The 13,001-nt window shown below is 41.4% G+C and overlaps 1 protein-coding gene across 1 annotated transcript; it reads left to right on the forward strand.

Annotated features, from left to right (window-relative positions):
- The first annotated feature begins 7,869 nt into the window (after positions 1-7,869).
- Positions 7,870-10,498, forward strand: LOC120439316. The gene is made up of 2 exons (XM_039610178.1): positions 7,870-8,583; positions 9,038-10,498. The coding sequence occupies exons 1-2, from the start codon at positions 7,927-7,929 to the stop codon at positions 9,155-9,157; spliced, it is 777 nt and encodes a 258-aa protein (XP_039466112.1). The 5' UTR covers positions 7,870-7,926; the 3' UTR covers positions 9,158-10,498.
- The last annotated feature ends 2,503 nt before the right edge of the window (positions 10,499-13,001 follow it).

The following is a 13,001-nucleotide window of genomic DNA, read 5'->3' on the forward strand; positions in this document are numbered from 1 at the left end:
ACACGTTATTCATGGTTACATACAATTTTAGACTGATGTGGGCCAAAGCCTAGCATAGCCTGTAACGTTATTATGACGGACACATTTTATGAGTGAACCTGACTTTAAGTGACTTACAGGTTTCTTTGAAAAATACTTTCTTATATCCAGGTTCTTCCTTTTTGCTGCCATCCTCCTCTCCTCCTTGCAGGTCCTTGCAGCGCAGGCTTGCAGCTGCTAAAACTAAACAGAGCTCCCTGAAAGGCACAGCCAATCACATTGGCCATATTTGTCACATGAGGTAGGACTCCAGTAGAGAACGTAATTTAACTCTTTCTGCACCGCTGGGTGAATTGACGTTGTCCCTTCCATCCATGCCAAATCTACGCCCTTGCCTCAGACCACCATTCACACCTATGGGCAATTTACAACCACCAGTTAACCTAACCCCACTAACTGCATGTCTTTAGAGTTTGGGAGGAAGCCGGAGAAGCCAGACAGTACCAATGCAGAAATGGGGAGAAATGGAGAGAACCTTGACACTCCTTACAGAAAGGTCCTGTCCAAGGCCCTTCACTGTGCTAGCCGCGTCACTTGTGTTGCGTGACGATGTTGAAAGCTCATCCTGTGTCATGTGAGTCAGTCATGCACCTCTTGATTTTTGCAACTTGGCACATTGCGCTGTGGTCGCTGCAGCTAGGTTGCAGACAGGTGGATGTTATTGACATTCCTGCTCAGAAGATCAGATACATAATGATAAACATTGGGTGTTTAAAATACTTGACAGTTTGTTCAATTCAGTTGAATTCAAATCACTTTTACTCACATGGGGCCAAATCACAACAACAGCTTCCTCAAAGTGCTTTACACTGTAAGGTAAAGACCCTGCAATAATACAAAGAAAACAGGGAGAGCCCCAACAATAATATGACCCCCATGAGCAAGCGCTTTGGCGAAGGAAAAACCAAGGAAGGGCATCCATCTGCTGCGACTGGTTGGGGCTGAGTTTGTGGAAGTAACTTTCTAAAAAACACCTGACAAAGTCTTGACTTTTGACTTTGACTTCTCCTCCGTATCAGTATGTCTGATGTAACATTGTCTGAGTGGTGACAGCTATCATTTAGCAAATTACTGCAGCGACTTCTTGTGCCTTAATGGTGGGTATAAATGACTGCATGTGCGTGATGATGGCATGACATTGAGTGATGCAACCACTGCAGAGGGTATATTGGCACCTTGACCCACACTAGAGACCCACACTAGAGGTGTGGGTCTCACACCTCTAGTGTCTTACATCCCTCCAGAGACCTCACCACATTCTAAACTTTCCCCTTGGTGGTCTGCTTTTAAGAAAACACCCAACTAATTTCAAAGCCATAAAATCACCTGCATACACAGCTTGAGTCACATTGGAGACAGAAAACCACACCAACACTACAAACCATGACTAAAGTCTTCATTCAGATAAATCACAGGAAGCATCTGTGCTGCCTAAACCTAAAAGTCAGTAGTGCATCTGTTGCATACCATTGAGCTCTCTGCCAGCTAAGAAAGATAAAAAGGCTTTAGTGTCACATTTTTATGGAATCGTTTTGCTCAACCCACTAAATATTTATTTTAATTAGTGAAAACAGATCTACACTGTACTTCGTTTTTCTCTCTTCTAAGTTCACTCCCTTGCTCAAAATCATCAGAAAGTTGATATAATCGTGCAAACACCGCTCCTCCCATGTAGGCACACTTTACTCCGTCCCCTCCACTCTGCTCTGCTATGTTTAGTTTACTTAGTGACTCAGTGGCACAGAGCAGCCGCATGCCGCAGTGAGTAAATGAAATCACTGCCAACACTGATGTGTGTGGGAACACAGCAGAGCTTTGTCCCAGCTCATTTAGGTAGCCAATTTAGTGGAGAAAGTCATGTTTTACTCGTGACTCATCCCAGCTCTTAACCATTACTTAAAGTGTTATTGGCCATTGCCAATGACATTCATTGAATATAATATAGTTACTTTCTTGGATTGTCTATTTTATTTATTTAGGACATTTAAACACTAGATGTTGACCCAATATGCTTTAAAAATATGCACTTTTACATTCTACAACAAACAAAACAAAAACACTCTTTCAAAATACTTGAAAATCTCAGTGATTCAGTCGTGATTAAAATGCATTTTTATTTGGCAAATTGATGATAATCCATCACATTAATCATGATCCTCCTCTCTCCCGTATATACACTGCCTTTATAGATTAAGTGTATCGATACTGGTATTCGTAATACTGGCCCTGTATTTACTTGGTGTCCAGTCGATACCAAAACGTCCTGTATCTCACACCACTACAAGCAGAAAAAGAAATGAAGGCTGAAGGAATTACATCCCTAAGACAGACATAGACCCCCAGCATAGAGACAGAGCCAAAGTTTAAAGACAGACACATTCACATTACAGTTTGAAAATACATGAAAAGCTGAAAGGTTTGTTTCACTGTCTAACTAATTATTCTGGGAAGTAAAAATCCCAGTGATTTAGTCTATTAGAATCCAGTTGGTGTAATTAAGTGTACTCTTATGCTCCGTCGTGTGTTTGTTTATCATAAACAAAAATAGAAATACTTTAAGCTATAGGGGTTCAAAAAAATCCTGACTATGAAGACACACAGATTATTATTATTATTATTAACAATAATAACAGCAATAAGGGCTGATATTTAAACACTGCAAATGGATCAGTTTTTGTAAAACTTGAAAAGCAAGGCTGTCTACATTTTAAGATTTCCCTGCAGTGTTTCCACGTCCACAGGTCCATTAAGGTGCGCTCTCCATCCAAGTGGAGCAAATTTGTTTTCAGGTGCTGAGTGTGAGGGTTATTATTTATTTATTTATATGTCAGCTTTACTTTGGTGGTTGAGTTTCTGAATCAGTGACTTGCAAATGTAACAGTAACATGTAACAGACATCTGTTACATCTGAAGCTCTGCGGGTTCAATTTTTTTAGTTGGACCCTCTGAACAAGAAATTATGCGTGTAAAAGAGACGTTAAAGGCTAAAGAAAAACATTTCCAGTAGCCTTGGCTTCTCTGAGCAGCTGAATATCTTTGAGGATCAGCTTACCGTCTCTGGGTCTAATGCCCCAAAGGCTGGAGGCTCCTCTCCAGTACTCAATAAATTGCAGTCTTGTGTAACAGCTTTTGATAGGGTGGTGTGTATAACCAGAGAAATTAAGTGTTCAAGGTTTTATGGTAGGGATGATTCTACTAATAAGGTGAGTATAGAGGAGTGGACAGAGGAAGCTAAGGTTATTGCTGACAATCGTTATTTGTCAAATAGAGAGAGGGTCAGTTTTGCTGGACAATTTAGGTGGGCAGGCTCTACATGAGGTGAAATTTAGGTTACAAGGAAAAAGGGAAGACCCTAACTTGGTTTTTGAAATTCTAAAACAAACATGTGGTGACAATCAACCCTTGGTCCCTCTTCAGCAATGGTTTTATGAAAGGAAACATAAAGGGGGAGTTATACAGAATATTCCCCTGTTTTGATGCAGTTGATGCATGTTTGCTAGTGACCCTTTTAGTGTCCCTTATCATGAATAGGTCTTCAGAGATTAGTTTATGCTGCATGTTCAAGATGTACCTTTACAAAGGGAGCTGAAGAGAATTGCTAGAAAGAAACTAGTCAAGTCAGATTAACACACTGGTGAAAAAAGCCCGCCAGCGTCTCTTCTTCCTCAGACAACTCAGAGACTTCCACCTACCTCCGAAGTTGCTCAAGAACTTCTACTCCTGCACCATCCAGAGCATCCTGATGGGAAATATCTGCACTTGGTATGGGAACAGCACCAAGGAGGAAAGACGAGCTCTCCAATGAGTGGTGCACTCTGCCAAATGCATCATTTGACAAATGGAAGTTAAAGAAATGCTGTTGGTTAAAACTGAGTGCAGCTAATGGCTAAAGTATTAAGTCTCTGGGAACATGTGATCAGCAATATTCTGTAGACCTTGCTGAATCACATGTAAATAGTGTAACACATCCTGTCACGCATCTTGTCATTACAGACCAGCCCACCAGGTGCTCTCTGTAGAGCTCACTCCCAAGACCTGGCTCCAGGACGTGCTGGAGAAATGACATCTCTGAGCTGGCCTTGGAATGCCTCAGTGGAAAAAGAAAGGTCTGGGTGTCTTTGCCTGGGCTACTGCCTCTGTTATCCAGCCACGGATAAGCAGAACAAAATTGGTGGTTGGATACCTTGACCTTCATTTCTGTTAAAATGAGAAATAAGGAGTAAATCCTCTGAAACTCAATATTCATGTGACTAAGTGGATTTTTCTGATATACAGCTCCACAGGGACAACTCTTCAACATGTCAGTTTCATTCTAAGATACAGACAGAGCGGACTTGTTTCAAAGAGTTTGAAACAAACTCTGGATCCCAGAGCAGAGTTTCATTGATTCTATGGAGAGCACAAAATCAACTTCTAAGTGAAAGGATAAGACAGGTCCATTTCACTATAGATGCACAAGATTAGTTAGAACTCAAAAACTTCTACCCTCCCTATTTTAGAGTTTTCAGTTTTAAGTTTGTGGACAGGGCTCAGCGGGCCCAACACTCTAAAGGAAAAGAAAGACAACTCTAGAAATTCCCTACTTTGCTAATGAAAACTTATACTTCCCAGTCAACACATGCACAGTATTGACAAGAACAGGAGGACTTCACAACCAAAGACAGTCAGGAAAAATGAGCGAAGAACTTTTCAGACAGGAATCTCATTGAACCTGAAAAGAAAGTGCTAGCTAAAGATCTCAATTTTGCCATTTCTCCCAACAGTTACCCATAGTGGACCTCATAACAGACACATAAACCACCATAAGGATTAATAAGTTAACACAAACAGGATCAGAGCAAATAAGGATGAAAGTTTTAGCCACCCTCTACAGTGCAAAAGTTCCTCTGTCCAGCCGATAAGAGGAGGTGCACAGCAGATTATTACACAAACATTACTACACTCTGCAGTGACTTCAATACCTATGAAGCCTTAAAACGAGACCCCAAAAGCAAGCACAAAAAAACTTATCAGTTGCCTACAAGAACTTGAAAAGGACAAAGTCATTGACCACCCCACATACCATCGTCTATACCCAGGGGATGCTAGTCTTACAAAGGGTTCATCCTAAACCTGGGCTGATTGTGACTCACACCCGTTTTCGCACCTTGGCTCGTGTGATTAGGCAGAGGACCGATAGGGGTCCGTGACCCCCGATAGGGACACTTCCATAGGGCTTATATCTGGGACTCTCCACCAGTTCCTCTTAGAACTGAAGAAGCTTCCCAGATGAGAGGTGAAACGTCTTCAAGAAACTTAAAGAAGTCCAGATGCTTTTCTTTCCATAGACTAAGATGACCTGGATGACTGGAAACCTCTACAGACATAAGGGATTATGATGTTTTCTCTCCCCCACATGTTCACAGCTAGACTAAACTGCTTATAGTCCAAAAAATATATAAAGGGCTCCCCCGTGTGGTCTGAAATGATAACAGCTTGATATTGGAAAATAAATATTGTACTAAGGAGAAGAACATAGAGAAGGCCGAGGTACTAACGACCTCCTGCCTCCATAAACATTAGGGACACGTTTCTGCCCGTAACAAAATGATGGTCAACTATGATGGAGCTTACAGCTGTAGATGTTTCACTCTGAGTGCTAAAAGTAAAGAACAGTGACTCTCAGATCCTTCATTTATGTTCATCTTTGGGAAGTAAAGCAGTTTGGGTTAGGTTATCCTTTGTGTTTTACAGAAAACACATGTAATTTTGTAATGCTGCAAGTACACACTTTAGGCTTTCAAAATCATTTACTAATATAAAGAGAAGGACGACTGAAGGCACCAAAGAAGACACTGGAGCAACCAAAGAGTTTATTTAGAGACAGAATGAGCAGAAATACAAAGGCAGATGGATAAAATGTAAAACCTGTGCAAACTAATGATAAACTAAAAATCAAAGAAGAACTGAACAGAATATGAAAAGATATGAATTTCCTGTTAGAACACGTTTCTTATGATAATAATTCTGAAAAAATGTTTCTAAGCTTCACACTAAACATCCCATTCAGAGTAAAGCTGGTACTTCAAGGTTCACACCTGGATGTTTTTTAGACGCTGAAAATAAGAAATATATGTGAGGGTGGCAGCCACTTTTGAGCTGAAGAGAAACACAACACAAATCACTACTATCACTGCAAAATGCGTGATTGAAAACAATGGAGGAGTTTTCACTGATACTCCTTGAGCCCGCCCTGAGCAGGTGTCCAAAAACCTTGCTGGTGAACAGTCACTTCCACCTACCCGGGTGGGGAAGTGTTCCTTCTTCATCATTCTTAGAGATTTCTGAAAGTTTGAATGGCTTTCATAAAACAGCTGCACACAGACATCACACAAACTAGCAGCTATTAATGAGGAGACCCTGATTAAGAGCTGCAGAAGCCTCTATCATGGAGCCTCTCGTCAAAGTTAAGTACGAAAAATGAAATCACATTAACATTTACATGTAAGAAAATAAATAATATTCCAATTTTGTTGTACTATTTTACTAAGCATGACTGTGCAATGACAATAAAAAGTTATCTTAGCTTAATAGCAAAAAACCCCAATAATAACAAAAAGTACAACAATTTTTTTTCTTTCCTTTTGAATATATTTCATATATATAGCGAAATGAATGAATTTGTAACCTAATTAATAATTTTATGTCCTGTTTATTGGCAAACAGTCTTCCATCCATTTTCATCCACTTATCGACTGGTAAATCGAAGGTACAGCGTCCACATCATGGTTGCAGCACTAGTCCATCTGTCGATCTCACGCCCCTTCTCCTCTCACTCATGAGCTTAAACTTCTCCATTTAAGGCAGGAACTCTTCCATGACCTGGAGTGGGCACACCACCCTCTTCTGGCTTAGGACCATGGCATCTCTACTTTTAAGACTAGGCTTAAAACTTTTCTTTTTGACAAAGCATATAGTCAGGGCTGGATCAGGTGACCCTGAGTCCTCCCTTAGTTACACTGCAATAGGCCAAGGCTGTTGGGGATTCCCATGATGCATTGAGTGTTTCTTCTTCAGTCCCCTTTGTTTTGTTTTTTTTGTTTGTTTTTTTTTACCTTTATTTGTGTTTGTACACATCTCTCTATTTAATTATTAGTTACTATTAATATCTGTCTCTCTTCCACAGTGTGCCTTTGTCCTGACTCACCCCAGTCACACACAGCAGATGGCCTCCCCACCGTGGGCCTGGGTTTCTTGCTGGGGTTCTTCCTTCCCACTGCTGCCAAAGAGCCTGCTCATAGGGGGAAACCTGATTGTTGGAGGTTTTCTCTGTATCATTGTAGGGTCTTTACCTTACAATAAAATGAACCTTTAGGCAACTGTTGATTTCAGGCTGTATAAAAAACAGAATTAAACTGAGCTGACCTTTGACCTCACAGTAAACCTCTCAGGTTCACACAGCACTTGTTTAAACTGCTCAGCACTCTCACACAGCCTCCTGTCATGTAGCTTCTGCCCAACACATTTCACAACTTGGCTCACTTTGATTTTGCCACGTAAATTAATGATAATAAAATATTATGAACAATATAATAATGTTATAGACACTGGAGTGTTCTGTGGCTACAGCATCACCAAACACAAAGTGATGATCAGAATATGTTTGTTGGATTTCAGCACCTTGTGCGTGTAGTTACGTCTTATTGCCAGCTTCAGTTACACGGGGCAGAAATGTATTTAGGCTAGCACCATTTACAATGACGGCGTACGCCGGTTGGGCGGACCCTGACATCACGTCAGTTCATGCGAATGTGGCAAGCATTTCTCTCGGTGTCTAAACCTAACGGAGCTTCGCGATAACGCAGAAGAAGGTTGATAACGGAAACACTTCACTGTCAGATCGTCAGGATGAGCCTTTCACCAGTGTTTGTGTTCTTTCTTCCTTTTATCTGTGAGGCGTTGGGAGCGCTGATCCAAACCACTGTGGGGGCAGATGTCGAGTTTCCGCTCTCAGAGGAGTGCAGGAAGGGAGAAGGCACACTGTATCAGCGGCTGGATGATGCCAGCACTCAGCTCATCGCATCTCTAAATGGTTACTGGAAGCCAGGGCGAGATTACACTCACCGTGTGGTCGTAGGACGCGATTCTTTAATCTTAACAAATGCTAACTTCAATGACAACGGACATTATGAGTTTACCTGCAACAAGAAACACTTGGAAGCTTACAAGCTGGAGGTATTTGTGCCCTCTGAAGTTGCTGTATCCGAGGGTGGGGATGCCATCCTCCCGTGTCGCTCCGTCACAGCGGGCCAGTCGGTGAAGTCTGCGCGCTGGCGGAGAAACGGGGAAGTACTGCTGGAGCTGAATGGTCGGAGAGGGGAAATCACATACGGGGATGACTTTAACAGAAGCCGGGTATCGATACCATCTGACTGGGACCGACGGGCAGACCTGTCCCTCACCATAAAGGGAGCTCAGCAACAAGACGGAGGAGTTTATTACTGTGACATAGAGAAGGCCGAGAAACACCGCTCTGCTGTGCGCCTGCGAGTGCGCAAACCACCGGTAAGTGCACCACACCACCGCTCTATCTATCTGGCAAACTGATTGATTTACAGCAGAAAGGCTTTAAATACAACATCTGCATTTGATGCCTTGCCAGTCAGTGACTTTCTGGGTGTGAATAACTTTACCATACTGTGTCAGGGTGACTCTGCTGTAACAACAGTGATTACAACAACACTGATCTCTGTCCTGGCAGCAAATACTCACAGTTCAGGTTTTAATTATGTCATTCAGGAATTTAACAAGATAACAGGCACCTACAGGTGATTTTGTGGCTTAAACTGGGATTAACCCCTTTTTTTCTAGTCAGATCACAGATTGCACATGAACATTTCGTCTTGATGTTTTGCTGTAAACTGTGTGATCTTTGATTTGCTGTAAACTGAAAGGCATTTAAAGCTCCAACAAACTACACTGACTAACACTGATTTTCATGTCTTCTTGCCCTCTGCAGGAGTCCTACCACTGGATATGGATCACAATCATCATAACAACAGCTGTGACATCTGTGATTGTTTTTACTCTCAAGTTCTTTTGGGGCTGGAGAGAGAAGACCAAGGGTGTACATGCATGAAGAGAGCAGAGGAGACAGTGCCCGAAACAGTCCACTAAATGACCAATCATTTATAATCAGGAGGGAAGCACATCTCTAAAAATTGCCCTGCCAAGTCTTCTGATGTTATACTGCCTATAAAAATAAATAGAAACAACTTTTTGTAGTGCATTACTTTTAGTACCAAAGTCCAAACCTTTATTTCACTGTGTAATGAAAGTCTTCATGGCAAAATAAACAGCAGATATCTGCACACTGCTAACTTACAGTGCAAAGATAAAAGAATACACACATACACAGAGATTTCTTTCTGACTTTTGACTTATTGATTTATTTGTGTCTTCTTCTTCTTGGCAGCTCTTCACTTGGTACAGTTGAAGGTCTGTCCTGAGAGAGAAGGTATAGCTTGGTTATAGCAACAGCTAATAATCAATTTATTTGATTTCTTCATTGATCTGTAAGAGGCTGGAGCTTATGGTTAATGAATGCAACAGTCTGGGTTGAGTAGTTGAATTTATTATCTTTGTGTTGAGGACAAAAGAGTCTTCAGGCCTCCAAAAGACCTTTTAAAGGTTCCAGGTGCCACCAAGTGTGACTGAGCAGGAGACTGAATGTAGATATAAATGTTCATTTTAGATTATTGGCTGTAGGGTAAGGTTTCTATTATGATTTAATGCCAACAAGTTTAGCTTAGTTCACTAGTTTATTTGATGAGGACACCCGGTGCACTGCTGTGGTTTGTGGGTCAGTTGGTTGCAGTCAGTTGGCTGCAGTCTGTGAGGGCTGCTAGTAAATACGAGAGGCTGTTGCTGAAACCATAAACCACCAGCCATGGTTTCAGTTTCTGGCCAAATAAAGGTTTACAGTTTTATGGTCCTTCGTGTGTTTGCTTTTGGGTTGTTTACAGACCACAGTGACAAAATGTGGTGAATGTGCCTGCACAATGAAAACACTACAGTTCAACTTCAAACACCCTCAAAGGTCCGAGCTGGACTTCTTTCTATGTCTAAAACTTTTAGGGATTCTGTGTTTTATTTAATAACTGTGACTTTTACTTTTTCCATAACATGAAGTTACACATACACTCTGTCTTTTGCATCAAGTTCACTTTTAATCATTCTACGCCGCACTAAATCTGTGTGATTTTGATGTGTGGCTAACTCAGCTTCTTTAGAAATACTGACTCAGAGGAGTCTGTGACTCACACGATAAGCCAGCAGAGTTTCTGGTGAAGCTGGAGCCGAGTAACTGCTTTGAAACTGATTCTTAGAGTCCAGAGTGAACCGTTAGTGTCCTTAAACAATTTGTTTATTGCCCACATCATATTTCTTGCATGTTTCTAGATTTTAATCAATAAATATATTCATTTACAGCGAGCACTTGTCCTGACTGTTTGTTTGCAGAGATTTACAGCTCTTTTTTTTGTCTTTACTCTGTTTAGTTTGTTTTTTATAAAAACTTCAAGAAGCTTCTTGTAAAATAAAATATCTTCAATAAAGCACAGCACTTAGGTTCATGAATATTCCTGTTAAATTAATGTCAAAGTCAGTCAATAAACTGCTCAAAGAAAATCAGCACCATGATGGAGGAGCAGGACAACAAACCTATACACAGACAGAAACATCTTTAATGAAAAGGAGAGCAACAACGAGGACGAGTCAGACGTCTGACCTGAAGATGCCGATTTTGGAGCAGGGTGTTCTTTCTTGGTCAGGACCCTCTTGATGTAAAACTCACTGTGGACGGTGACGCTGGTGTTCCAGCAGTTTCCAGTTCATGACAGGCTTGAGCCTTGTTTTTCCTGAAAATCCAAACAAATTTCCTCTGTCAGAAATGAAAAAATGCTGTATTTGTGTGTGTTCTAGTTAAAAATGATGTGCTTAGGAGTTTAGCCAATCAGCAGAGGCTCACAAGTTTCCTGACATCTAGCGTGGTCTATTCAACCTGAGTGTTAAATGCTTCCTCGACTTTTATCCTTGTAAATGCAGTTGTTGTTATTCATCCACTGAATGGTTCAGTACAGCAGGGTCCATCATAAAGTCAGCAGGAACAAGCAGAGGACAGCTATATTATATTATTATTATATACTATATTATATATTAAGATGCATCATCTCCATTATGTAAATAAATCAAATAGAAAAGTCCTTTCAGTGGACGATAATCTGACATAATCTTGTTGAGCCACTTTTATGTGTCACTTCCCTTTGTTGTGTAACCTTCTCTATTCTATGTGCTTAGGTTCTGCCTGCTTGACTGTTCTGGATGACTGAGCTTATCTGCTCACTGTTTCAAACTAAGATGTGATGACATCGATCAGACGATGCACTTGAACTGGGAAGGTTTATTGAATGAACTTGGTTGTGAAAGGAGGGAGATACGGACCCTAGGTTCATGTCATGCATTAGCACAATAGCGTATGCATCGATACCGTACAGAAAAAGACCGATAGGTCGATCAGTGAGAATAAAAATAAGGATGTTTATAATCGTCGCAAATGTTCCAGGTTTGATTGTAAATTTGTGTAAATAAATATGTGTAGTCGCACTGCTGTACTAGATCCTGGTTGATGAGCTCATATTTTGAATCTAGTCATGTGGAATTTTTATTTTTAAATCAGCTGTCTTGGTCGGGTGGGGCTCACTGGTTTCAAACACTTAGACTGCTCAGGATACTTACCCGGAGTGCTTCATGCTTCCTCGCCTGTTAGCTTTGTGAATTGTTGTTGTTGTTGTTGTTGTGGAGTCATAAAATGCAACAAGGTCTTCAAATTAGCTTCCGATGCAGCATTCATGTTAATATTGATCGTCCCTGTTGTATACGTGAATAAAACGGGCAGCACAGTGCCATGGTGGTTAGCACTGTTGCTTCACAGCAAGAAGGTCCTGAGTTCAATTCCCCCATCAGATTCTGCTGTGTGGAATTTGCATGTTCTCCCCGTGTTTGCGACATGCACTTCTTGGGCTTGAGAATTGACTGGGGTGAAAATATGAGTGCGAATGGTTTCCTCTATCAGACTCCATTAGACAGTCTGTCCTGCGATGGACTGGCGACCGGTCCAGCGTGTATCCCGCCTCTCGCCCTCAAGCAGCTGGATGGGGCCCCAGCCCCCGCAACGGGGGCCTGGAGTTGGAATAAACTTATGACCTCTAGCATTAAAAACATCCCTTGTTTTCAGTCACATTAATTTAATCAGTAGACGTGGAAGTCATGAATGCACCACGAATCTTTAGCGCAGCTGCAAAACAGCCTGTAATCGTAAATCTCAGCCGATAACACTCCTCTGTGTTGTTATAGGATTAACCGCAAAATCCGCCTCAGCAGTGAAACTGATATTTCATGCAGCGCGTTTGCTGTTTGCCTAAGCTCAGCAGTCATTTGAAATGACACACGTGCTTTGAAGTTAATTCTGTCAACAGGGGCTCTCCCAAACATGTAACTGCTCAGTATAACGCCCCCCTCTTCTCTCCTTTTTGAATTCATCTCTTGCAAATGTGGAAAGAATTGAGCTTAGGCACACATATAAGAATATGAAATGAACCTAAAAATGACCTGTCTCTATTTCCTCGCAGCTGTTTTCACGTTTTCTTATTTTAAAATGATTCGTTGTGCTTGATTAATCTGGAAAAGCAAAGGGACACAACAGCCTGAGAGACGCACGCTGTGCTCTGCTGTAGGTTAGACTGTGATAATCTCTCTCAGATCCGCGTTGTCCTCCTGGATTGGGGGATTTTAGTCTATGCTTGAAATAAAGTGCGAGCGGAAATTTAGCGTGCAGGGATTTCTGAGTGACACGCCTTGAGAAATCGCCTCACAGACAAATGAATCAGAGATATGATAACAAATGCAGAGAGGAATGAGAAAGT

This window comes from Oreochromis aureus, linkage group 3, assembly GCF_013358895.1.
Source record: "Oreochromis aureus strain Israel breed Guangdong linkage group 3, ZZ_aureus, whole genome shotgun sequence".
NCBI lineage: Eukaryota > Metazoa > Chordata > Actinopteri > Cichliformes > Cichlidae > Oreochromis > Oreochromis aureus.

Excerpts from the sequence above, each read along its gene's own strand:
- LOC120439316 (XM_039610178.1), top strand. The coding sequence starts at position 7,927 with ATGAGCCTTTCACCAGTGTTTGTGTTCTTTCTTCCTTTTATCTGTGAG. Across the intron at positions 8,584-9,037 it reads TGCGAGTGCGCAAACCACCG|GAGTCCTACCACTGGATATG; the intron begins GTAAGTGCACCA and ends TGCCCTCTGCAG.